Here is a 26463-nt window from a genome sequence, read left to right as displayed (position 1 = left end):
GTTCTTTGTTTTAAGTTGAGTGCAAAGGACTTCTAGGGGTGTGTTGTTGCTGTGGTCACCCTGTGGCTTTCCTCTTGCACCTTCCCTTTGTGCTTTTCCATTTAGCTGCAGGGCACCTTGCCTTGTAGTTGTAAGGGTATGTTTGTGAAATAGCCTCACAGACCTGAGGATGCCATGAGCGCCATTCAGGGCATTCTCACCCTCCCTCACATATTGCTGACACAATCATTGCAAATAACATAGCTAACGGATTATGGCTCCCAACAGCTTTTTATTTCTAACCAGAGATATGTTCAGATATACAGTGATGCCTCGGGTTATATAACAATAATAATAATTTATTATTTATACCCCGCCCATCTGGTTGAGTTTCCCCAGCCACTCTGGGCGGCTTCCAATCAAGTGTTAAAAACAATACAACATTAAATGTTAAAAACTTCCCTAAACAGGGTTAAGTACTTAATTCGTTCCGGAGGTCCGTTCTTAACCTGAAACTGTTCTTAACCTGAAGCACCACTTTAGCTAATGGGGCCTCCTGCTGCCGCCGTGCCACCGGAGCACGATTTCTGTTCTCATCCTGAAGCAAAGTTCTTAACCCGAGGTACTATTTCTGGGTTAGCGGAGTCTGTAACCTGAAGCATATGTAACCTGAAGCGTACGTAACCCAAGGTACCACTGTATATTCTTTTAAAGCGACAAGTAGTATAGTGTGTTTTCAAATTCCACACAGAAATACATGCATGCATGACACATGGAGCAACTTAGACGTTTGTCTCCGCACTTGCACAGTTATTTCCCTTCTGAAAATTCAGGGGGGGAGTTCATCTCAGCCGTGGCATTCCATAAACATGTCTGCACACTCAGAACCCAAATGGATGGCGTTTATAAATTGAATGGGATGTTAAAATAGTAAGTGAGGCTACTTCAAAATAAGCTTGCTCTTCCACTTGCCTAATTTAAAAGAAAACGATTTAGCCATTTCAATTTGCAAACAGGAAAAAAGACAACTCCGGTTTCCTCTTCTCTTCAACCTTTGAAATGACGCTAATTCCAATTAGACTGTGCTACAAGTCCATGCAAAATTAGCCCATTAGACTGGAATGTTTGTCTCTACATCTGCTCTCCTTCTGTTAGACATGAGTCGGGGCTCGCCGCAGGCATGTCATCACTCACAGAGCCATCAGGCTCTCTAAGCTGGAGCTGTAGAGACCAGACAATGTGCACCTGTTGGACAGAGAGGGAGTGATCTTTTTTCAATGTGAACTTAGGAAGGGGGTTAAATGAGCACCTGGGCACCTAAACGGGAAGAAAGGAATAGCCATGTTTTGAGTTCTGGCACCTCCTGGTGGTGGTACCAAGAACTGGCCCAGTGCAGTTTTCGGTCTTCCCATCTCCTCTCTGGGGCATTTGGAAGAAGCACTGCAGTGCCGAGGCACAACTAGCCTCTCTAGAGTAGCCTCTGGTTTGAATAGCCTCCCTTTTCTTTTTAGCATGCACCCCGCTTTAGGATAGGATGACCCAAAACAAAGCAGAAATGCTTCTGAAAGGCATTTGGATGAACACGGTTGAAATGACTTTTAAATCTTTTTGCACCCAGATGCTCTCTTAAAATCCAGTTCTGGTTCAGTCTTTTGAAATCACAGCCGATGTGCAAATCTTTTCTTTTCAGCACTCCTTCTACATTCCCTTTCCTTACTCCCCATTATGAAGCCTTGGAAGTTGCATGGACTTCATTGCAGACCCACAACATGCCCTTCCTGAAATAGGCTATCGCTCTGAAATCCATTACCTTGCATTTGTTCAGGCCAGTGTGTGTGTGTGTGTGTGTACACATTATTTTCAGGCTGCCATGTATCACAATTTTTTTCTCTGCGCTGCTCACTCAATAAAAACTACAAAACAACAACAAAAATACAATAAAATGCAGCAAGATAGGTGCAATTAGTGCATCTTTGGCAAATGGCAAGGGGTCCCGAAAGCAATATTGGAAATTATTTCTCTATGGGGCCGTCACCATTTGATATACTGTTAATCACTGCATTGCTACAGTTAACATGATCTTCATATGCCCTATAACAGAAGAGCGCTTATTCCACACTGTCCCAATTAGTGCTTAGGCTTAATATCGTTAAACTAGCAAGGATACATTTGCAAACGTCTCATAGACATTCACATATTCAGCCCAGCTGAGTTATTCTTTGAATCAAGCCAGTCTTCCGTTTGAAGAGTATCTTTTCTTTCCATATTTGAAAGGATTCATAGTGAGTAATAGATATTTGAGGTTGCGACTGCAATTAGCCATTTCCTATCATTAATGGACTTCCAGTTCATTTCATCTGTAGGTCATGACTCTAGCAGATGGAACTCTTAGTTGTGGACCATCTTTATGAATTATTGCCACTGCCTACATGCTATCCATACTCAACTTTCTCTAATATCAGCTCCCCCCCCCCAAAAAAAATTAAGTGCTCCATAATTACACATTTGTAACCTATTTTTTTCCTGACAAGTGCCTTTCAAACTGATTTCATCCTAATTCAGAGGCACGTGTGATAATATGAAGGAACTGCAGATATGCACATAAGGGCCTGAAATCAGCCTCATCATAGCATTTCCATCAGGTCTTCGAAACGGCTACAAAAGGGTTCTAATGAAAAAATAACAGATGACCAAATGCATAGCATACTGAGATAAATGCATTCTCTGTTTTACATTTCTCTGCCACCCAGGAAGGCGCATATCTTATTACCTTTGCAAACTTTGCTCCTGTGGGTCAGTGTGAGGCTCCCCCCCCCCAATGAACAGCAGGGTGTTTATGCTCATAATATAATCCTTTTATATATATATAGAGCTGCCACTAATGCTCTTTTGAGTATGAAGACTCATTAGGAATTAGAGGCAAGGGAAAATGAATAACAGTATTCGCAAAAATCACACTTAATGCTTGCACATTGGCTTTCTTATTTCAGATACAAAATTATGCACAAAAAAAGCTTATATGTGTGTGCGTGCACGCCGAGACAGTATATTTTAACCTTCAGCAGAGTCCGTCTCCTGTTGAAATCAATGATAAATCTCTCATAGATTTAAATGGATCAGAATTTCACCTCTTTAATATTTAGTTTACTCCCCTCCCCCCAAACAAGTGTCCTTTCTTTTCTCGCAGCTGCTAGCATATTGTGATGTTCAGTTAAAAGCTCTCCAATGTGATCATATTTCATGCAGCATGTTGCTGGTCTGGCTTGAATCAAAGGGGCAGATGTAGTTAAAGCTTTCTATGGACCTTAGTTGTACGGTATCAGATATGTCTTCTGTCTGTGTATTTTCCTGCTGCATTGGCAGAAGAAAAGGTTCGTGGATGTCGCAAATCTTTTCCAGCTCTAAAATGTGTGATTTAATAGTGCATTAGAGCAATCTTATCTTTTGAGTTTCATGGCTTTCTTAAAACTTATTGGGCGACTTTAAAAAAAGGAAGGGAGAAAGAAACCATATATAAATTCACTTAGGTTACTAACACTGTTTGCTTCTTTATTTAAAGCACACCCCCTTGCTCTTTAACAGAAAAGGCTCGCGGAATGGCTTACATAAGATCAATAAAAACAATACAACCCCTGCCCACAGGCTTACAATCCGAAAGACCCAACACAAAAGGAAAAAGGAGTGGGAGGAAATAAAGGAACCTTGAGAATCAGTTCTTAAGATTGCACAACAGTCCTTATAATGACCAGGTGGAGTGGAAATAGTGCATGGAGGGAAGAAGCCTGGTGGAGCAGTTCTTTGCATCTCCCCTTCTGCTAAAGCCTGGCAGAATAGCAGTTCCATCTACAAATGCATGACTGCATCTAAAGATCACCGTACATCTGGCCTGAATTTATTCCTGCGATATATGCTAGCAGTTTTTTTCCTTTACATTTCTGTTGTTACACGTATTTTAATTATACATTAGAATATGGTTGCTGCTGCAGTTGTTGTTTTAAATGTAGATAGCTACCCATATAAAATATACAGTGGTACCTCGGGCGCTGTGGGTTAAACCACAGAGCCTAGGACTTGCTGATCAGAAGGTCGGCGGTTCGAATCCCCGCGAAGGGGTGAGCTCTCGTTGCTCAGTCCCAGCTCCTGCCAACCTAGCAGGTTGAAAGCATGTCAAGTGCAAGTAGATAAATAGGTACCACTCCGGCGGGAAGGTAAACGGCATTTCTGTGCACTGCTCTGGTTCGCCAGAAGCGGCTTAGTCATGCTAGCCACATGACCAGGAAGCTGTATGCTGGCTCCCTCGACCAATAAAGTGAGATGAGCGCCGCAACCCCAGAATCGGTCACGACTGGACCTAATGGTCAGGGGTCCCTTTACCTCGGGTTAAGAACTTAATTCATTCCAGAGGTCTGATCTTAACCTGAAACTGTTCTTAACCTGAAGCACCACTTTAGCTAAAGGGGCCTCCCACTGCCGTCGCATGATTTCTGTTCTCATCCTGAAGCAAAGTTCTTAACCCGAGGTACTATTTCTGGGTTAGCAGAGTCTGTACCCTGAAGTGTATGTAACCTGAAGCATCTGTAACCTGAGGTACCACTGTATATCTCGGGTGGCTTGCAAAGAAAGTCACCCGAAACTTTTAAGTGGAGGACTCATATTGAACGTGTTGAGATTAATTCAGTATTGTGATATTAGTTTATTGCAATTATATATACACTTGGCTTTGAAAAAATAAAGAAATCCCAATAAGTGGTAATTGATCAAATCAAAATTATAGAACAAACTCAGTGCCCCTTGGTCAGTCTTAGGAGGGACTCTAGGCTTCTTTGCCTGCTGCCAGCTATGGAGTCTGCTGACCCAGGAATAAAACATTTAATATACTAAGATCAATATACCTGAGACTTAGGAACGTTGACTCCAACTCCCAGTGCAGCTTGCACATAATTCATACTGATTTAACTGATTTAAAGGGGACTTTGAACCTGCCAAAGTTTAATAGTTTCTGATATTCAGCTAGTTAAATGAATTCAGGTTTTCTTTACTCATTAGCATTATTTTCTTAAGAATGGGTATGGTTGGATGCTAGCATGCTACTGAGCAGCTTCACTGTTGATGCCAATACTTCTACCTCCATTCCTCAACTAATAGTGCAATTCTAAATGTGTCTACTCAGAAATAAATCCCATTGTTTTCAATGGGGATTACTCCCATGTAATGCTACCTAATCTCCCAAGTTGAGGTCACTGTTCCTTGTCTGTAAAGCTCCAGGGGTTTTGAAACTCTGTTCATTCAAGTGATATTATTGTGATACAACAGGAGAATGTGATGATTAACATGTGAGGGGTTGTGGCTTTTGAAATAAGGTGTTTCGAGTCCAGCCTAAAGTCCCTCAGAGCCATGATGATGGCATGTGAGGCAGAAATACATCTTCACAATGCTTAAAAGCACCACTCTTTCCTTCTGAAAACAGCACAGAGATAATATCTGTTTATTCTTCCAATATCTTGCACGTTCATATTTAATTTTTTAAAATGCTAATTCAAAAATCTCCTCTATTTATGAATTCTTTGTTCTTGCAGAGGGAGTGGAGCAGAAAGGCCAGTCTCCTTCACCCGTGAAATGCAAAGCAAAGCAATCTGAGGACCTGGAGGACAATAATGAGGGTAGGTGGGATTAAGCCTCCTTGGAGTCATTTATCAGTTTTTCATTACACAAAGATAGGTTCCCTTTAATTTTTAAATTATACAGTTTGCAGTCTATTTGTTTTAAAATATTACTAGTGTCTATATTTACTATGCGATTTCTTTATCCTCCCCTAGTGCAGTTTGGGCATGGGTTAAGTGAGCTAAGCAACTTTTCTTTTATCTTTTCCCATGTGTAATTTCGACCCAAAGTTTTTTGTGACAATGATATACTTTCTGGCAGGAGAGAGATAACAATTGTTTTAATGCCACAATGCTACTCAGTATTTATGGGCGTTGGAAAGACAGGGTGTGTAGTTTTCAAAAAATGTGTGACCAGGAAACTAAGCAGTTATCATAATTCCAAAACTGAGTAATTCCGTCTTGCCACACTACTATGATTGGTCTTAAATAAGAGTTGGAAAAGGGCACAAAAAGTCATATTGTTAAATCGCAACAGCAATTTTCTGTTGAACATTCCATTGACTTTAAACTACTGGATTTCAGATTTACAGGCTGATCCAAACCTTAGCTGGATCTTGGCTGCATACACAGAGTTCCCAATGCAACCCAAATTTCACATTTATTTCGGCTCAGCATGTCCAGTGTGGATGTACCTATGCAGTTGATACCCACCGAGGTGAACAGGAAGCTCCCTGCTCACATGGGAGCTCTGTGCATGGATCAGAACTGGTGTAGTGTACAAGTTAAGAGACTGAGCTATGAGAACGAACCTTGGCTACAGCTCATGCTTGAGGAAGACAGAGCTTAACCACAATCCTGGGTCTGGATGACACACTAAGCCAAACTTTAGCTTAACCCAGGACAGTTTGGGAGAAGGAAGGACCAGAGGGGACATATTTGCAGAGTCCCAGTAGGCCATAGTTTCTGCGAACCAGTCCACTGATAAAAAGGGCTAATTGTTGCCATAGTTTCCTTCAGCGTACTAAAGGATTGGTACTGAATGGGGCGCATACTCCTGAAGCTGACTCCTGATTTGTTCATTGTAGTTAGCAAGGAGTCACAGTTGAATCAGCCCAGTGATACAGTGGCAGACCCTCAAAGTGTCCCTATTTTCCAGGGACGACCCTTATGTAGAAAAGCCGTCCTGGTTTCTGAGTTGATCCGGGAATGTCCCACTTTCCCCTATTTTCATTGGAGAAATGTTGGAGGGTAGGGTTAGGATGTCTCTATTTTCATTGGAGAAAAGTTGGAAGGTATGGAGTTATCCAACCCCTGAGCTGTCTGAAGGCAATCCTGTATAGGGAAGCTTTTTAAAAAAATGTTTAATGTTTTATTATGTTTTTATATGTTAGAAGCTGTCCAGAGTGGCTGGGGCAACCCAGTAAGATGTGTGGGGTATAAATAGTAAAATTATCATTATGGAATGGGACGTCCCTATTTTCATCAGAGAAATGTTGGAGAGTAGGCAGTGGTGAGAGAAGGGCTTTCAAAATCAGTCCTATTTAGGACTCTCGTAAGTTTCTACATGGGCCCTCCTGAACTGCAAAGCTATTCATCTAAGAACAGAATTTAACTTCCATTTAAACATCAGCTAAAGAGAGACTAATATTTAAAGATTATAATCTTATATTGCTGCTTCTATGCATAACACAACATGTAAGCAAGCTCAGTGCGGCATATTCTATGCTTTGTAGTTGTGCAGAAGAATAGCTTCATTTGTGTATTTACGATGCATGCTATTCTTTTTCTTGAGTAAGAATAGTCAGTAATAAAACAACACAGATACCCATATACATTTTATCCTGTGAGCCTCTGTTACTTGACATTGTTCCTTTAAATAAACACCAGGGATTTTTGTATTAACCTTTTAGCAACCACTAAATATCTACAGTTGGCACTCCGTACAATTATTCTTTTGATAAAATAATGATATGGTGAGGATTAATGCTCCACTTCCCACTCTCTTGTAGTGTATGGAACAGGATTGATATCATTTCCCCACATTAATGAACTACCAAGGTTTGCGATTGCTTGAGAAGGCGTGAGTGAAATGTTAAATCAATGTTAGCACTGCAAAGCCTTGGGATGAAGCAACCTAAAAATCTAAATTAATTAACAGGAAGAGGGTGAAAGGGTGACTCTTTGGAACTCCTAAGTTCACCACATTTGCAGTAGTATGCGTACTGCAATGCTTTGCTAGCTCTGATGTGGCGCCTGTGCTTTAATGACATTGCGCAGGTGCTACATTTGAGGCACTTCATCCAAAGCACTTATATGCTTTAGCTGCAAATCTTAGGATTAGATAGATTCACTGTTTGTGCAATGCCTTGCTAGCATATAAAAGTGTTTGACGGATGACCCAATCATCACTGGAAGCAAGGGTCGGCAAATCATCTTTAACACGGCGAATCGTGGATTGACCCCTTTGCCTTTTAGCTTTTAGGTTCAACGTGAAATGCATGAAATACTGTTGAGGAACTGAAAGTCGTAAGTTTCCTAGCAGACGGGTACTCTCACCTTCCGCATGGAGTGCAAAGGCACTGAGGAGTTCACACAGCCTTGACAAGTCAATGGACAATTATTTTCCAATCTTCTTTATAGATGTGTATTTAGAGATTGATGCTTCTAGCTTTCTTTCTCCGGGGTTCTTTCTCCCCTTATAAATATCTCTGGCAGGGCGGCCCACCCATGAGGCAGAGGGAAGCTGCCGCCTCAGGTGGCAGAAGCTCATGGGGAGCTATCCGCTCACAAACCCTGCTTGCCCCTGCCATTGTTAGGGTTGTACAGCGGCAGCAAGCAGGACTTCAGCTGGGGGGACTTCACCTCAGGCGGCAAAATGGGACGGCTCATCCCTGCTCTGTGGGAAAATATCTTGGTGAGATCTGGACTGCTGGTCATTTTATTGCCACACTTCAGTTCCCATTTAAACATTTTAGAAGTATCCCCAAAGGCTGCCTCACAAACTGCAGGGTCAGTTTCACGTACGCAGCCAGAAGCAGGGGCTTACCACATGCCCCCAAGTGGCGGTTATAAAAACATTAGTTTTCTAGCTGTTACACTGTAATGCGTAGCAGCCCTCGGTCAGGAAAGCAGTTCTGAACTGATTCAGCAACACATTTGACCATTTGCTTAAGGGGTTCTGTCCTGTTGAATCAAGGGCCATCGGGTCTTGACATTTCTTCTGAGCAATATTCAACGAAAACCTTGAAAGCCAGGTGCAGTGGATTACTGCTGGTAAAATGTTTGTTATGTTAATGTCACAGGATGCTTGCTGCATGATGATGACGATAATTTATTATTTATACCCCGCCCATCTGGCTGGGCTTCCCCAGCCACTCTGGGTGGCTTCCAACAAAATATTAAAATACAGTAATGCATCAAACATTAAAAGCTTCCCTAAACAGATGCCTTCAGATGTCTTCTAAAAGTCTGGTAATTGCTGTTCTCTTCGACATCTGATGGGAGGGCGTTCCACAGGGTGGACCCCACTACTGAGAAGGCCCTCTGCCTGGTTCCTTGTAACCTGGCTTCTCGCAGTGAGGGAACCGCCAGAAGGCCCTCGGCGCTGGACCTCAGTGTCCGGGTAGAACGATGGGGGTGGAGACGCTCCTTCAGAAATGTCATTAGTTGAATAGCAACACAGCTTCTTTCCCTTAGACCTGTGTCATTTTCTATCCCTTCTAAAGACTGTGATTGTTTGTTCTCTTGAGACTTAAGTGCTTTGGCACTGTGATACTGGAGCCATGGGGTTATACATGTATGATTATGTTTGTACCTCACCCTTGCTCCAAGGAGCTCAAGATGGTGTACCTAGTTCTCTTCTTCTCCATTTTATCCTTGCAACAACTCTGAGAGGTAGGTTAGGCTGAGAGACTAAGTGGCTTAAGGCCACGTTATGGCTGATTTGAACCTTGGTCCTAGTCCAGCGCTCTACTGCACTAGTGCAAGAGGTTGCCTGTGGATTATTCCTTTAACCACATATGCAAGAAGTTGCTAAGAACAGGGAGGCTACTCTGTCTTGTGCTGTAATTCAACAATCAGAAACACCAGCCTTTAATTCTTATTTTAAGTATTTTGCAATCTGAAACGTACCTCTTCTTTTCTTGGTTTTTTTTTGTTTTGTTTTAAGCTTCACATTCATTCCCTCAAGAGCAGACAATTTGTCTCCCTCCCTCATCCCCACACCCAATTAAATAGTTGCTGGATATTGTGCTACTGGTGCTGAAGCTGGAGAGGGGCACTAGCTAAGTGGAATATTAATTTGAATGCTTTTTAAATATTTGTCTACAAATCCCTTAATTTGTTCTCCTTTGGGCATTTCCACTCACTCACTGTTGTTGGTGAAACAGCCTGCCTGAGAAATTAATCACTCATTTACAGTGGCTGTACAGAAGGGATAGAAAAAAGCCATTTTGGCTCAATTTTTGTATGCCTTCCTCCTTACGAATGTAGGAAATAGTTCAGAAGTTACTTACATGTGTGAAGATTCTTAACTATCATCCTGTTGGAAGGTCTCTTCCTGTTCTATACCAGATGCCCATAGAATTAGATCTATGCTTTGATACAGACCAAAGACACTTATCTGAAACCAGAGACCCCTGAACTGAACAGTGTTGATTGTAACTTTGTCTGTGATATCCTCAGGGACAGCCATTTAATTTTCCACTATAAACCTGAGCCCCATTTGCTATGTTGCAGAAATATATGCCAACACAAAGCGTGTTCTCCAATAAATGAGAGCACGTGTTGCGGTGTGGGCCACCGGGCCAGGCCTCTTGTTGCCAGGCTGGTTAATAGTTATTGCCTGGCATTTGTGATTGGAAACCCGGGTTGCTGGGGCAAATTATATGTTGCAAATTGGGTGGGTGGGACCATAGTCTTTAAATATTGGTGCACTCTGGTTTCTCTTTCTCTTTGCAGAGTGCATCGGATCACCCGCCCACCCGCCCTCTTTTCCGGTTGACCTTGCTTTGCCTGTCATGGGGGTCGTCTGCCTTGGCGCAGGGGCCTAGTAGGAATTTTGCCATTTGGTGATTGGCTGTGCCATTTGGTTTTTGCCTACTACTCTGCAATTTGTCACAACTTGTAAGGTTGCGGTTAGGCATTGGTTATAATATGCTGGTGGTGGAGGGGTCTGAACAGGCGGTGCCTGCCCCTCCTACTGCGCTGAAGGGAATTCTGTTAAAGGAATCCTGGGGCTTGCCATGTTTTTGTCCAATCCCTGTCATGGGACCAGGGCCGCCCAATCCCTGTCATGGGAATCCTTGTCATAGGACCGGGCAATCCTTGTCATAGGATTATGGCAAGCTTTCGGGGAGCTGCTGGGGAGAGCGGCGTGGGTCCGACGCTTAGCTCAGGTGACCCCCCAGTTTGACTTTCTCTTCTACTGGCTACCGATCGGACCTCGGGATGCCAGTTCTGTCCCAGGCGGGGGGACAGATAGTCATAACCAATGTCTAAACAACCACTCACTGATTTTGTATTTTAATAAAGTTGTGGCCAAAATAGTGCCCAAAAACCAAAACTAAATTACGTGTTATGTGTGAAGTTATTTGAGGGGTGGCCTGGGGACCTACACGCGCAAAACATGCAGTGGTTGTTAAACTCTAAAAATCTTGGACTATCTTTTTTAAAAAATAGAAAAAAAGAAAGGTTTTAAAGAGTAGCATTCTTAGCATTCAGTCAAATCATTTCTCTTCAATAAAGGGAATTTTATAGATCTCTTGAAAAGGACAATTTAAATGAAGATAAAGTACTGCAGAAAAAGTCCTTTGGGGAGTAGCAAGGCAGCAAATATCGCCATGAAACATTCACTCTTTAATGCAAAAATATACTTAAAGGAATTCAGCCTTTCTAGTCTGCTTGAGACCTTGTTACTGCATTTTAGGTTTGACAGTTTCCATTTGTCTTGACACATTATAAATACCTGGGCTACCAAATAGTTTCTTTCTGTATACATATATTTAAAAACACTATGGCCGGGATCCAAAAAGTTCCAAATGCAAGTGGAATGCACGTCTGCATTTATACAGTGTGTGTGTGAGAGAGGGGAGGGGGTAATGATTTACCCAACTTCTGCTGCATCCCATATTATGCCAAAAGGATCACCCAACTCTCAGAAGTAGCTTTTCAGGTAGGGCAAGGCCATCTTTGTCTATCTAATATGTGGGTGTGTTTATGAAGCTCAAGGCTGTATACATGGTCTCCCCTCCCCATTTTTTCTCACAACAACCCTGTGAAGTAGGTTAGGCTGAGAGACAGTGACTTTACCAAAGGTTACTGTCAGGGAACTGCCATCGGCTCAGAGGCGAGAGATAGAGGGGGAGTTGTGTTACAGGGAGCCTCCGAAAATCTTGTGAAGCAGTTCCTCTTCCAGCAAGGAGGAAAGCCCCACCTCCAGCGGAGAGGAGGTGCAAGGACCAGAGGATGCTAGTAAGAGCCTTAACACCGCGCCTGAGCAAGCTGGAGAGGAAGGAAGCACACCCCTGCCATCGCCCATCATGCGCAGTAGTTTGAGGTTCAGGGAAGGGCAGAAAAGGCTGGGGGTGACGAAACTTTTATGTTGGGGGAGGTACAAAAACAGACGACTCCCGGATTCTGCTAGTGATTGAACCATTGAACCAGACATGAACTTATGATGCTCTTCACTGTAAATAGGTAAAGGTAAAGGGACCCCTGACCATTAAGTCCAGTCGTGACCGACTCTGGGGTTGCGGCACTCATCTCGCTTTATTGGCCGAGGGAGGCGGCGTACAGCTTCCGGGTCATGTGGCCGGCATGACTAAGCCACTTCTGGCGAACCAGAGCAGCGCATGGAAACGCCGTTTACCTTCCCACCAGAGCGGTACCTATTTATCTACTTACACTTTGACATGCTTTAGAACTGCTAGGTTGGCAGGAGCAGGAACCGAGCAACGGGAGCTCACCCCGTCGCGGGGATTCGAACCACCCACCTTCTGATCGGCAAGTCCTAGGCTCTGTGGTTTAACCCACAGCGCCACCCGCATCCCTGTAAATAGTTTGCAACAAAATAAAGCCTGTAAAAGACAAGTCAGAGTCCTGCCTGGCTACTCTCGAGCAACCACAACAGCATCTGACAGTTACCCAGTGAGCTTCATGAAAACCCTGCTCTCCTAGGTCATAGCCCAAAGGTCTGAACATCAAACCACATTGGCTCTTCAGATCCTATATCTAACTGGACAAATTCTGTTTGGGCTTTATTTTATTACAGTCTTGTAATGGTTCTAGGGGTTGCTCGTGCGTAAGCTTGTCCCAACCTCTGGCTGGGTTGCCTGAGTGAACCTTTCCTGTCCGGGCAGCCACTCGCCCGTGACTGTCTCAATCGCTGGCAGAATCCATCAGTGGGCATTTCTTAAACTTCCAGCAAAGAACCTCTTTGACGCCAAGTCTCCTCCTCCTCTCCCTGCGCGGAAGCCTTCTGTGCAAGGAGGGCGTAGGCAGCGGAGGACCCTTCCTCTCCCCGCTGGTCCCCGGCAAGGAATCATGGGACCGCCTCACCGATTCCCCCATCTGCCCCCCTTCTCCACTGGAGCTACGTTGATTCTCTTCCCCAGAAGACGGGCTGCCTCTCCCACTCCCAGGACGCTCTCTGGGATCCCTTTGGAGCTTGCTCCCTCCCTCGGACACTGATGGCAGTTCCCTGACAAGTCTGTAGCACTGTTTCATGAAATTGAAGCCCACAACATCACAATGCACATTACATTGCAAAACGAACCCACTGGTAAAAATATGCGCCACCAGGACAGAAGTTGATACAGAAAGGACTCTCTTGCGTTTATAGATTCAAAAGACCTATATACACATGAGCCATCTATCTATTTTTTTTAGTAATAAGTGAGGGAGCCAGGCCTTCTGGTTTTTCTAGAAATGGTGCTAATTCTGTTTCCCTTTTCTTCTTTTCCATTGAGATAAAATAAGGTGCAAAGTTCCAAGTCACTAAAGTGACTAATGTAATGTTGTCAGAGGAAAATTATATACAGTGACAACCCGCGGTACCTCCAGGGTACTCATCTGTCAAGGAACTCATTTCACATTTCTATCCATTATCTGAATAACCAATAAACCCCCATGACTGCGTGGTGCAGAGAGGAAGCAGTGATGATAGCCTTTATGAAATTTTAACACAGCTATTGCTTTAAATAGCATTGTGTGCATTTAGAATACCACACTGCCAGGTCTCTCCTTTTGTTCTTCTCCTCCCCTTATTATTATTACTACTACTAGTAGTGCTGGCGCCAATGGTGATGTTTTCTAGAAGGCATCTAATATTGACCTTACCTTTTAGTGACCTTCTCTATTTCCTTTTAACAGTTTTCCAACCCACTACATTGCACTGCACAGGGCTGTATGCAAACAACAGGCTTTTATTAATTTGTGGCACATAAAAAGAACTGTGCTCCATTGACTAGCAACCCATATAAAATAACAGCAATCCGCTGTGTTAATTACAAAAATAGATTCCACAACCTCAGTGTGAACAATGACTTAATCAATGCAGAAAGCAGTGATACTGAAGAAAGGCATCAAAGCATTTAAGAGGAAGTATTTTGTTCCTTTTTTATTTCCTTGTGGTGCGTGTTTCTTTTTTTCTTTTTTTGACGGAGCAAGGTTGTTCACCATTTTTAATATTCAGATGAGAATGTCATGCTACATGTGCTCCAACTACCTCAGCTGGTCACCAGGGACAGCCCTTCTTTTCTGGTATCTGCCTCTGGTAAAAAGATCTTATTACCACGTGGGAAGATGCAAGGGATGCTTTTTAAGCACATGCTGGGATGTCCCTTCCGCAAATGAAAGAGCTCATCCTGTTTCTAGAAGGGACTGAGATCCATCAGAGGCTCCTGCTGGAGGATTGAGGGAGGTGATTTTTGTTTACCCTCCCTCCCTGCTGCAGCCCCTCCCCTGGCAACTTCTCACACTGTTCCAGGGGGGGGTGTCCTCGGACCCTCTAGAGCAGTTTTTCTCAACCTGTGGGTCACCAGATGTTGTTGGACTACAACTCCCATCATTCCTAGCCAGCATGACCAGTGGTCGGGATGATGTGAGTTGTAGTCCAACAACATCTGGGGACCCACAGGTTGAGAACCGCTGCTCTAGAGATTTTCAGGGGTCACAAGGGGCTGCAAGGGAAAGGAGCAATGGGTGAATTGAAATGAATTGAATTGAAATACTTTATTGTCACTTGTATAACTTGTATACAGTGAGATTACACGAGCACCCCCCCCCTCAGCTCTTTTAGTCTTAATTACCTTCCCACCAAACCTGAAAGTCAGTTGCCTTGTTGTTATCTTTTCATTCAGCAGCCTAATAACCCACAGATAAAAGCTGTTCTTTACCCTGTTGGTGCGACTAATCATGCTTCTATATCTTCTGCCTGAGAGCAGGAGATCAAGAAAGTGCCGGCCAGGGTGTGAATCATCCCTGAGAATTTTCCTCACTCTCCAGAGGCAACGTTCTTCCGCTATTTCATCCAGTGGATTCATGGGACAGCCCATAATATCTTGTGCTGTATTTACCAACCTCTGTAGGCACTTCAGATGATGTCAAACCAGCATACCACACGTGATGCAGTATAAAAGGACACTTTCTATTGTTGACCGGTAGAAAGAGATCATCAGATGTTGATTGTCATTGTTCTTCCGCAAGACTCTGAGGAGATGGAGTCTCTGTTGGGCTTTCTTAACCACCTGGGTTGTATTTATTTTCCAAGTAAGGTCTTCACTGTGATAAACTCCTAGGAATTTAAAGGAGGAGACTCTCTCTACACAGCCCTCCCCGATGTACAGCGGCCCTAGTTCTCCTCTCTTCCTCCGAAAGTCCAACACCATCTCCTTTGTCTTGCTGATATCAAGGTGCAAGTTGTTCCCTAGGCACCATGTCAATATTTTTTGGACCTGCCCTCTATACACTGATTCATCTCCACCTGTTATTAAACCCATTAGGGTGGTGTCATCTGCAAACTTAATAATTGCAGTAGACAGGTCAGATGATAAACAATCATATGTATACAATGAATACAGGTAGGGACTTAGCACCTGAAAAATGCCTTCCCTCAGGGGCACCGACTTGCACCCAAGATCGAGGGAGCCTGGTGCTCATCATGTGCATGTTGCATGCGTGTGATGTCATGCATGCATTGCACACGCAACGTCACATCATTGGAAGGAGGCCGTGTGCAGAGACCAGCACGCTGTGGCTTCAATGGTTGGTTGCTCCTCCTCTCTCATGCTCAGGAGGAGCTGACCGCTGAAGCTGCACCATTCTCAGCTCTGTGCTCGGCCTCCTCTGCCCCTTCAAGAATAATGGAACCCAGCCCTATGCCAACAGACACTGGTGGAGCCAAAGACGGCTTGGCCCTGTAGAGTCAGCCCCCCTGCCTTTCCCCATCCTCCAACAGGAAGTTTCGATGAGCTCATGGCAATTCTGAATCCAACCCTTTGTCAGTATACCTACCCATTCACTAGATCTGTGCATTTTCATGACTACTGAATGAAGAGATGGGAAATCCTAAGTTGCAGCATCTGAAGCTGTAACCTTGAACACATTTACTAGGATGCGAGCCCATTTAAGCACAGTGGGACTTACCTCTGAGTAAAGATGCATAGGATTGCACTGTGAATGGCTTGAAATGTTGGCCCCATTTTTTCTCAAGGCCATTATACTGAAAATAATCTTCATTATCTCACTGTTTTTATGGTCAAGTAAGTGAACAGCGTTTATGCCTCCGCCTTCCTTTAAGAGCCCTGAGGTTGTTCAGACAAGGCCCCTTGATTAATGGGAATTTAATGAAGTGGCTGCTGCTGCAGCAGTGAAGCAAGGAGACCTCCAAAGTTGTTTTGGCTAGCCAGGCACATCGCATGTCCAAGGTTTCCTGGAAATCAAACACAGGAGCTTTAGGTGAGCGTCTAGTAGGAAATGGCAGCTGAAGCAGAGGCTCTGCAGGTGTGTGTGTTTAGTTTGAGTCCAGAGAGTTTGTATTGATTCTGCATTGGTAATAGAACCGCCATAGTTGATCACGCTTGTTTCCTAACAATTCCTTCACAATTTATAAATACCTGTATTTGAACAAAGACGTCACAAGATTCTGCTGCTTTCTCCTGGGAAAGAGGACTGCCCTGAGTTTCCTGCCACTTGACAAAGTAGGAACAAAACAACAGGAATCTTGTTTCCTGAGAACGGTGTATACCTTCTCCCATAATGCTTGGTTCAAGAGGGGCGAGAGGTATTGAACCCCGCAGAGACAAAACAGCAAAGCATCCCATGAACTCAAGTTCAGGTTCTGAATGCCTGCTCAGTGCCTTTGTCTTCTCAGGCCTCTTTACTTTCTGAAACCTTTGAGAATAAACCTTGGTGGCTCATGTTTTCTTTCTAGTTTTTCTCTTGATTATTACACAGCAGTTGCTGAGGGAAAGAGATCTGTGGGTTTCCCCCCTCTTTTTGGTAAGCTACTGGATGTTGCAAGCAAGTGCAAAGAGCATCCTGACAAATTGATAACCTTGTGCTAAATTCTGCCTCAATGTTGAAATAAGCTGTTAGGACTGTGAGCACACTATTGGGCTCAGAAAACTGTTTAACAATTACTAATTCTTCTACACCTCAGTTGAATATGCTTCCTTCCCCCTCTCTCCCCCATTCACTGCCTTGGCCCCCTCTCCCTACCATCAAGTTACAGACCAAGCTGTAATTAAAACTGACCCAAATCATTATTTATTTCTAAATATGAAAATGTGTGGAAGATTCTGTACATCAGGCAATTGTCCTGATGATTAAATTTAAGATATTTGTTGGGGCTTGGCTTTGAGGACAAGGGAAGGGGGCAAGGAGAGAGAAAGTTGTTTAAATTCTGGACGTCTTCTGTAACTGGAATAGTCTGAACTCCAGCTCTGTTTTCTACCAGCTGTTTGTGATTAATCACAATGCATGTATTTAACACAGAAAGCACCACACAGTTGTGCTGCTTAGATTTTCAGAATATTTCTGGAAAAGGTGTTGTGTGTTGCCTGAGACAAAACTGTTGTCAAATGTTGACTTGTGTCAGCTCAACATGAATGTTCAGGAAGCTCAGTTTAGTGCTCTGAGCTCAAATAAATTGTAGATGTGCATTGGCTGGTAACTGGCCCGTGGCTTCATGATGTTCTGCCACACCCTTGTCTGCCTGATATGCATTTTCCACCTGGCCACTGAATACAACTGGTGGGGTATTGTTGGACCTGCTGGTCTGCAGTATAGGTAAAGTTAAAGGGACCCCTGACCATTAGGTCCAGTCGTGGCTGACTATGGGGTTGCGGCGCTCATCTCGCTTTATTGGCTGAGGGAGCCGGCGTACAGCTTCCGGGTCATGTGGCCAGCATGACTAAGCCACTTTCTGGCGAACCAGAGCAGTGCACGGAAACGCCGTTTACCTTCCCGTCGGAGTGGTGCCTGTTTATCTACTTGCAGTATAGGTAATCTATAAAGCCTATAAAGCCTTAAACGGCTCAGGACTGCAATACCACAAGGACTGCCTCTTTCCATATGAACCTACCTGGACCCTGAGATCATCTTCTGAGGCCCTCCTTCGTGTGCCTCCTCCTCGAGAGGTCCAGAAGGTGGCAACACAAGAACGGGGCCTTTTCTGCAGTGGCTCCCCATCTGTGGGATGCTCTCCCCAGGGAAGTCCGCCTGGCGCCTTCATTTTACACCTTTAGGCGCCAGGCAAAAACGTTCCTTTTTAACCAGGCCTTTGGTTGATCTGATTGACATCCTATGCCCTTTTAAAATGTGGCTCTTTTGGGGGTGGGAGGGAGGTGTTATTGGGTTTTTGTTTTTATTTTGATTGTAAATCTTGTGGTTTTTATGTTGACCTTTCCTGTGAACCGCCCTGAGACCTCCAGGTATAGGGTGGTATATAACTTCAATCAATCAATCAATCAATCAATCAATCAATAATCTTAGAGCCCCGCAAGTACTACTGTCCCTCCCCCCCCCCCCCCCGTTCCCAGGCATGATATTATTCCATGGCCCTTACCTATTCCAGGGAAGCATCATGTCTGAATGACTAACGCAATCAGTGGTGGCTTGAGAAACTCACTGACATCAGACCCCTCAAATCTCACTGGCAGCCTGTGGATCTTCTTAGGAGCCAGTCAACTAGTGGTCTAGTGATGGGACTGATGCTTCTGTGACACTCCATCCCTCACCACCTAGGTTACATATGAACCCTGGGAAGCATGTAGGATGGGCCATCCATAACTGCTCCTGTTGCACTTTGAGCAATGGGTGAGATGGCTACGTCTCATATCGTCTCCTGGGCACAGCAGAAGAGAGGTTGATTCTGGGGAAGCAGTATTCCTACCAAGAGCTGAACCCCCCCCCCCCAGGGAAAAGCTTGCAGTTGAGGTGTTACGTTTCCTTTATATAGACCACTTGCACAGTAGGGCATAACTTCTGACTGCCAAAATAGGAAGAAAGCATCTTAGCATTTCTTAAAAGCTGTGCAACGAAGGGAAAATCAAATGGCCAGGCAGCAGGTTGCTAAGTTCCTTCGGCTTTCTATGTTCGTGATGGGATCAGTAAGTGGTGTGACAATGCATTCTCTGGAGAGCTGTTACAATGAAAGTGGAAAATGCTGAAACCCTCTCTCCTGTTATAGCTCTGAGATTACTTTCTGCTTTCTACAAAATTCTTGTTTCATCCTCTCCCATCTGACCTCCTGGCTTATTATTGCATCAGCTGTTTCATTTGGGGGCTGCTACCGCAGCATATGCATTTAGCCTTGCCTCTTTGCATACTGAGCGCCACTCCTTAAAAGTGGTGGAAAAGAATGCAGGCTTTAGCAAGTTTCTGTATTTTCTATTTTTAGTGGATAAGCCTCTTGTCTTCATTGCGAATGAAACAGCTGCTTATTAAACCACAGGGTTGCCTGCTTCTTCTAGCTGTAGATGTGCATATCAACCCTTAAATTCCTTTAGTGTCATAAAAGAAATTGAGGAGGGGGGGGAAAATAATAATTGTATTCAGTGGCCGCTTTGGCAAAGGGAAAAGAAGGCCCACAGCCAGAAATCTGTATTCAGTGAGTGATGGGCTTATTTTGTCTGTGCTGTGCTACCGTAACTCACATTCTCCTGTTTTAAAATTGTTTCTTTCTCCTCAGAAAGGCAGACAGATGTTTCTGTTTGGCATTAGATATAACTTGGAACCATTTAAATTTCCTTGTCTGAAATGACGCACGGTGTCATGCTCTGCATTTGCTATCATATTTGGAAGGAGTGACAGATTACTACAAATCAATTATTGTTTAAGGGAGAGGAGGAGATATTGTGAAGCAGTTGTCACCTAAGTAAAAATTATATAATTTCCAGCTTCTGCTGTAGCAGACAGAAGGCAACAGAAGATATTGTCAAGTTGAGGCAAAGGAACAGATATTTTTATTACTAATGGTGTCATCAGGACAGACGCCAGACAATAAGTTTGGATTTTCCATTGCTACTACAGAGTGAATGAGAGCGAGAGAAATAAAGCTAAGGAACAGACACATGTTTTTGCCTCTTTGCTTGAGACATGCACTATTTAAAACCTTTCCATTTGCTTTGATTGTAGTGTCAGTAGAGAGACATAATTAGGAAAAGGTTCTTCATCAATAAAAGATGTTCAGTGAAAGACTGTCATTTTCAAACATGTTTTTTCTTTTAAATATTTGAGAAGGTTTAAAAAACCCTCTGTGTACTATTTTCCTATAACAGTTCTTTACCACCTCTCATATATATATATATATATATATATATATATATATATATATATATAAAATTTGCCTCTATGCAAGAAGCCTTGCCCCTTTGACTTTACATTGCCAATAAATTGCCTCCATCCATATGCTTTGGGTATCATTTTTATGACATATGTTATGCAGCTCTGGTATAATTGAACCAAGTCATCCGAAAGATAAATTTGCCTGTTGCAAATGTTCCTGGAATAGTTTGACGCACGCTTCCACATTACTTTTTCCATGTCACCTCTGTAGCCCCCACAGCAAGAAAGGGGATATTGCAGTCTGCAAAAGGTCACATGTGTGTGTCTGGCAATGCTTTGGGAGGCTTCACTGTCATTCATGTGTCGGAGACTCTGATCTGAACTTTTGAGCATTGCAGAGATGTACATCTGTCTGTGTTTTCTACTTACATTGAAACCAGCCTTGTGTATGGCCCTGGCGTAGGACACCATGTCCTGGAATATCTTTGAGAAGTAGGCTGAATAAATGACACGGTGACAGCCTGAATGAGTACATACTGAATCATTCTCCAAAGGCTTGGTCAACATGAGCATATTCAGCTTGAACTGACCGGGGTGGGCAGGGAGGAAGTCTACATTGTAGACTGAGAGAATCTAAAACAATTGTTGTGTCAATCAGGACTGAAATTCCTATAGAAAAACATGCAGGGTTGTGGCCACCACTTCTGGCTTAGTTACTCTAGTGTGACATTTACCCTCTTTAACATAACGTGCTGTGCTTGGAATTACCCAGAAGGTGTAATTTGTTACACATTGTTACTAATTGCATGCCACATGGCCAGTTAAGTGTGGATGTCATAGCATTGATGGAACACTTTTTAAAACTATTTTATGAGCAACCCCCTAGAACGGTGATCATCTGCCATAAGTAGATCACACAATGTGGTATCCAGACCACAATGAATGACCTGAAAGTGCCACTGCTCTGAATATATTTAGGAGAAAAGCAAAATATACATTATTATCAGTAAGTGTATTTCAATGTGACAGCCAATCTTCTGGCCAAAGAAACTCTGTTGCAATAGTAGGAATAAGCTGAAATGCTTTTGTGCTTCACGAGCAACGGGTGATTTATTACAAACTCGATGGAAGATACTAGAGAAAAATTTAAGTAGCACAACACAAAATTGCTCTATGCTGCTATTTTGTTACTTTGATATTGGCTGCTTTTGTGGTTTACGTTTATGAAACGTATTCAGCTCAGTACATAACAGTTTATGATTTTAATCATAAGTGGTATTTAATTTTGAAATTTTTTGTAACCCGCCCTGCAACCATTTTGTTGAGGTTTTAATTTTTTAATTAAATTTCTATACTGCTCTCCATCCAAGGTTCACAGGGTGATTTACAATATAAAAAAACAAGATAGTAACAATCAAAACAAGAACGGCCACTCACACAGTTTAAAAGGCCATAAACTGTTTAATTAGTCAACGGCCCGGGCAAAGATGATGTTTTTGCCTGGCACCTAAAGATATGCAATGAAGGCACCAGGCTGCAGGTTCTCCACCCATATCAGTGTTTGATTTATTTACAGGAAGATCAGCCTGTGGGTCACTCACGATTTTTCTTCTTCTGTCTTTATTGGTAGGAACTTAACGCTATTCAAAAGAAGTATGCATATGAATCTAATCCATGTGCTGTAAAACTGCAAAGCACCATGAATAAACTTGCATGATTAAGGTGCAGGATGTTAAATGAATAAACGAACAGAACAATCCTAAAACTATATTTAAAATGCTTGAATTTAGCAATATTGGCCAAAAAAAAATCCATCATATAGCATGGCTTCTGAAATATGCCATTAAGGCACAACAAAAGGTATTAGGTTGTATCCAAGTTTAGTCCTACTTAGTGTAATTTACTCACGCTCATTGGTTGCTGAAGGCTGTATTCAATGTAGTTCTAAGTACGCCTCCCATCAGCACAATTTCTACTTGCAGAATGGAACCCTTTCCTCCCCGTGACCCTTAAATTTGTTCTGGGGGTTATTCCAATCCTCCAGAGCAGATTTGATGAGGACACACAGAGGCGGGGAAAGGCTCAATGCACAAATGAAAGCCTTTGCACTGATGGGATGTGTTAGTTTTGCTACCACCCTCAGTGCTGGAATAAACCCTGTGGAGGCCCTAGCAGCGGTTCTCAACCTGTGGGTCCCCAGATGTTGATGGACTACAACTCCCATCATCCCTGAGCTCTGGCCTTGCTAGCTAGGGGTGATGGGAGTTGTAGTTCAACAACATCTGGGGACCCACAGGTTGAGAAAGGCTGCTAGGCAGTCAAAATCTTGGGAAGACTCTAGCATTGAACTAAGAAAGCTTGATTGTGATTTTCTTTCAAGATCAAATCAATATTATTTGGATCCATTGTTGCGGGGGCCCTAAAAAGGCTTATAGGCTGGTGCCTACTCTGCCTATTTAATAATCCTGCACTGACTGCGCTGTGCATCTACTCTGAGTAGAACTAACATTGGCTACAGCCCATTGCTGAAATAAGTAACACTGAATACAATGCAAAATAAATATTTACTTTCTAGTGTTGTTCTATTTTAACTTTGTGCCACTTTCCTTTGTACACATCATCAGTTGTGGTGTGCTAAAGATACAGCTCTTATTGAAGACTGATGATCATCCACATGTTATTTTTTATTTTTTTACGGGCTGAAAACCACTGAAGTAGTAAGAAATTACTAGAGCTTGCCATCCATTTAGGTCAGCTGAAATCAGTGTGAGATGTTATAAGTCAGCTAAAGGTCCAAGGGTCCCCAGCATGACTCTACTGAATGTAATGCCAGGGCACTGATTTATACCAGTTGAGAATCTTTCCCCAGTGCTGATCTGAATGTAACTGCAGGATCTGTAGTTGGGAGGGGGGAAAATTAAGTCCTCTACACTAGCTCCATCTGGTGGTTTTTTTAAATGTGCAGACTGCAAAGAAGCTAAAAGAGCGAGAAAACCGGTTGTTTTTAATGACTACTAGCTGAATAAACAATTCTGTTAAATGCAAAATGCTCCCTTTGTGGACATTTACCCTTCCTTCCTTCCTTCCTTCCTTCCTTCCTTCCTTCCTTCCTCCTTCTTTCCTTTCTCCCTGGCATAAAGCTGTTATCATGCTTCTCTGTGCTGTGTGGGCTTTCAGGTGTTAAGGCACAGACGTGGTAAAGGAATAGGGTATATGAATTGCAATTCCCAAAATGAAGCAGAGCAGGAGATACAATCATAGCAGCCCGAGAGGGAGGATTGATGTTTGATCATTCCCAAGCCTTTTGCAAGATCAGCTGATGTACATCTGCAAATGAATTTCACTCGGTTCATTTTCTAGATAAATTTCCAGCATTTCTCTTTATACCTATTCCTATTCAGCTCTCTCTGTCTCTCTCTCACACACAGTTTGGCAACGTTGTTCAAGCAATTACTCTGCTGTCTTATTATTATGGCCATTTGAGCTCAGGGGTTCCAGACTAGTGGAAACAGCAGTTACCTGGTTCATTCAGGCTACGGTTCAGGAACTTGGTTCTCTGCACATAGCATCCTCTTATGGTTATGTCTTTACTTCTGGGATTCAAGAAGCAGGGGAAACAATGTCACTCAAAGCCAGGGAGGGTGATCCAGCCAGCGAAACTTAGCCACACTGCTGCATTTTGTCTTTCCGCCTCACACCGCCTTCCAAGTCGTTTGTCATGCATTTTTTATAACGTGTTGAGCATCTTGAAGGGTTCAGATGCAAGGTGAACATTTTGACAGTTTTACCCAGGATTTCTGCATGCTACGTAGCCTTGATTTTAATGAGATTTCCGTGTTTCGAAAATATAGCTATATTAGGACATTTTCTAGAGTGGTCTACACTTTTATTGGAGGAGCAACAGAGAGCGTGGCTCGAGTCCAAAAGAGTGCAAGGTGGTTTCCACTCAAGCAAGGATGCTTTCAGTAGCAAGGCCCCTGTGATCCCTAACGATTTGGGGACCCGCCAAAGCGGCTGAGAAAGTCGGGGAAGGCAACAGCTGAATGACATTGGCAGTGTTCCCCAAACATGTATGGAAGTGCTTTCCATTGGTGCATAGAAAGAAAACAACTGCAAATTATCCTGCCTGGTAATGGAGTCTTTATGGAGGCCAGTAAAGCACATACAAATGAGTATAGGATTACAGGCAGTGCTGTCAAATGCTGCAAGCTGCTTCGATCCGCCACACTGTTAGGGAAGTGAATATTATTAACTATTTACTTTTGCCATTTTTCACTTCTGAATATCCTCCTTTTTTGTTACAGATCCTGCCATAAATCAGCAGATTTATTGGCTGCAGTTATTCCCACGTTGCCTGATTAACCAATAAACTATATTTCGTAACTTTTGTCGTTGTTTCTGGCAGGTGACAACGTCACAGAGGCGAAGCAAAGTACCGATGAAATCGAGAGTCAGAGTCAAGAAGCAGGTTTGTGTTGTGCTGTGCTCTGTTAAAGCATTCTATCACTCAGGGTTTCCCTACCTTGGTGAACAATAATCCTAGTCAATGCTATTGACTGAAAACGTTTGTACATTTTCACCGGATTAAGTCGGGGCTTGTGCAGTTCTCCCATTGGAGACCAGAGCCCTATTCATTATGAATGAATGTATTCCTTCCAGCCCAGGAATGCAGTCTTTCCTGTTAGTAACTGGCAGCACATTACATTCCCTTCTTAAGGTGGAATAGATCCTAGAAACCCTGTAAATGGAAAATGTTTACAGCAGTGTCTTATAAGGTTCATACTTCAAAGAAGGAAAGGAATGTGGAGAAAATAAACTGAAGGAGATGAAGGAGCTTTTCTGCCTTTAGTAAACCTACAATTTATCATGTATATTTAGCTTCTAAGTAACAATTTTTCTGCGTGCTGCTTTACAAATTGGATTACTGACATTTCAGAAAGATTCGGTGAACAAAAATTCAAACCTTGAAAAATAAGCATCATTCAAAGCTCATAAAAGCAGTAGGAATAAACGGGGGGTGTCATTCAACAAGGTTGCACTCAGAGTAGACCCATCAACATCAGTGGACATAGCTTAGTCCTCTTCAGTCACTTTAGTGGGATCTACTCTGAGTAAATCTTAGTTCAAACCACCCCATATTTAAAATTTCTGAATAACACATTAAAAAATGAACTTTTTATAGAAAAAAGTCATGCTTCCATTCAAAGCGGGTTATTTTCCTTTCCTGTTATTTTAGGTTTTTGTGGGGTGGGAGCTGCCCGAAGTGGCCTCAGCACAACGAAACTATCAAAGTAACTACCCTGTAACAAGTAAAAATTGCTTTGAAAGCCCTTATCCCCCTGCTGCATTATATACTGGGTTATTTTTCATGTACTTCAAATAGCATACTCTTCATCTTGTCTGGCCCACCTAACCAGCACTAATGGTATATTCTGTTGCTTGCACATATTTAATTCAGGTAGCACGACCCATCTTTTAGTGAAAACTTTTCTATCAGCTCTGAAAGCTTTTATTAATACCTGGAAGCTACAGCAGGAGAGGTCCAATCACTCAATGCAGTAGAGCGAAGCAGCCAAGCTATCCAGCCTACATTACTGAGTCATTTGGTCTGTGTATACGGCATTGTGGCTGTTTCTAAAGAGTTGAATTTATGTTACAGCAAAATCCCCTTCCATTCCTGCCCCTTGTTATGGTCTGCAGGAGAAGCACTGTGTATGAAACTCTATCACCCTTCTGCCATAGAATTCTGCTGACTCTGATTATCCAACTATGTATTCACAGTTGCAATGTTCTCTTGATGCTTTCTGATTTAAGCTGATTTTATCTCTCAACCCATCTTTAGGCTTTTTTTTTAATGCCTGCTTAGTGAGCATCTACACATGTGCAGTCATGCACTCAGTTTTCATTGGGACTCATTTTAAATCTCATTTTATTTTTTAAAAAATGGCAAGAGTTCCATTCAAATCCTGCCAAGATGTGGTTTTCATTTTGCTGTATCAAATCTAAATGTTAGAAATGGGCCTGAAAAGAATTGCTTTTTATATGTCACAGGTAGAATGTCTAGAGAATAAGGGCCAGGCCTTTAATGATTGGA

General features: G+C 42.9%; 1 protein-coding gene across 6 annotated transcripts in view; it reads left to right on the top strand.

Annotated features, from left to right (window-relative positions):
• MACROD2 (mono-ADP ribosylhydrolase 2) overlaps window positions 1-26463 on the top strand; it is a 987387-nt gene that overhangs the window by 867966 nt on the left and 92958 nt on the right. For all 6 annotated transcript variants that reach the window (XM_083431708.1, XM_083431705.1, XM_083431709.1 and 3 more), the window contains 2 exons: window positions 5556-5639; window positions 24775-24837. In XM_083431708.1, coding sequence (XP_083287834.1) covers window positions 5556-5639; window positions 24775-24837 — 147 coding nt within the window. The remainder of the gene's footprint in view (window positions 1-5555; window positions 5640-24774; window positions 24838-26463) is intronic.

Source organism: Podarcis tiliguerta (genome assembly GCF_965153285.1).
Source record: "Podarcis tiliguerta genome assembly, chromosome: 3".
NCBI lineage: Eukaryota > Metazoa > Chordata > Lepidosauria > Squamata > Lacertidae > Podarcis > Podarcis tiliguerta.
This window is presented reverse-complemented; position numbering and strand designations above follow the sequence as displayed.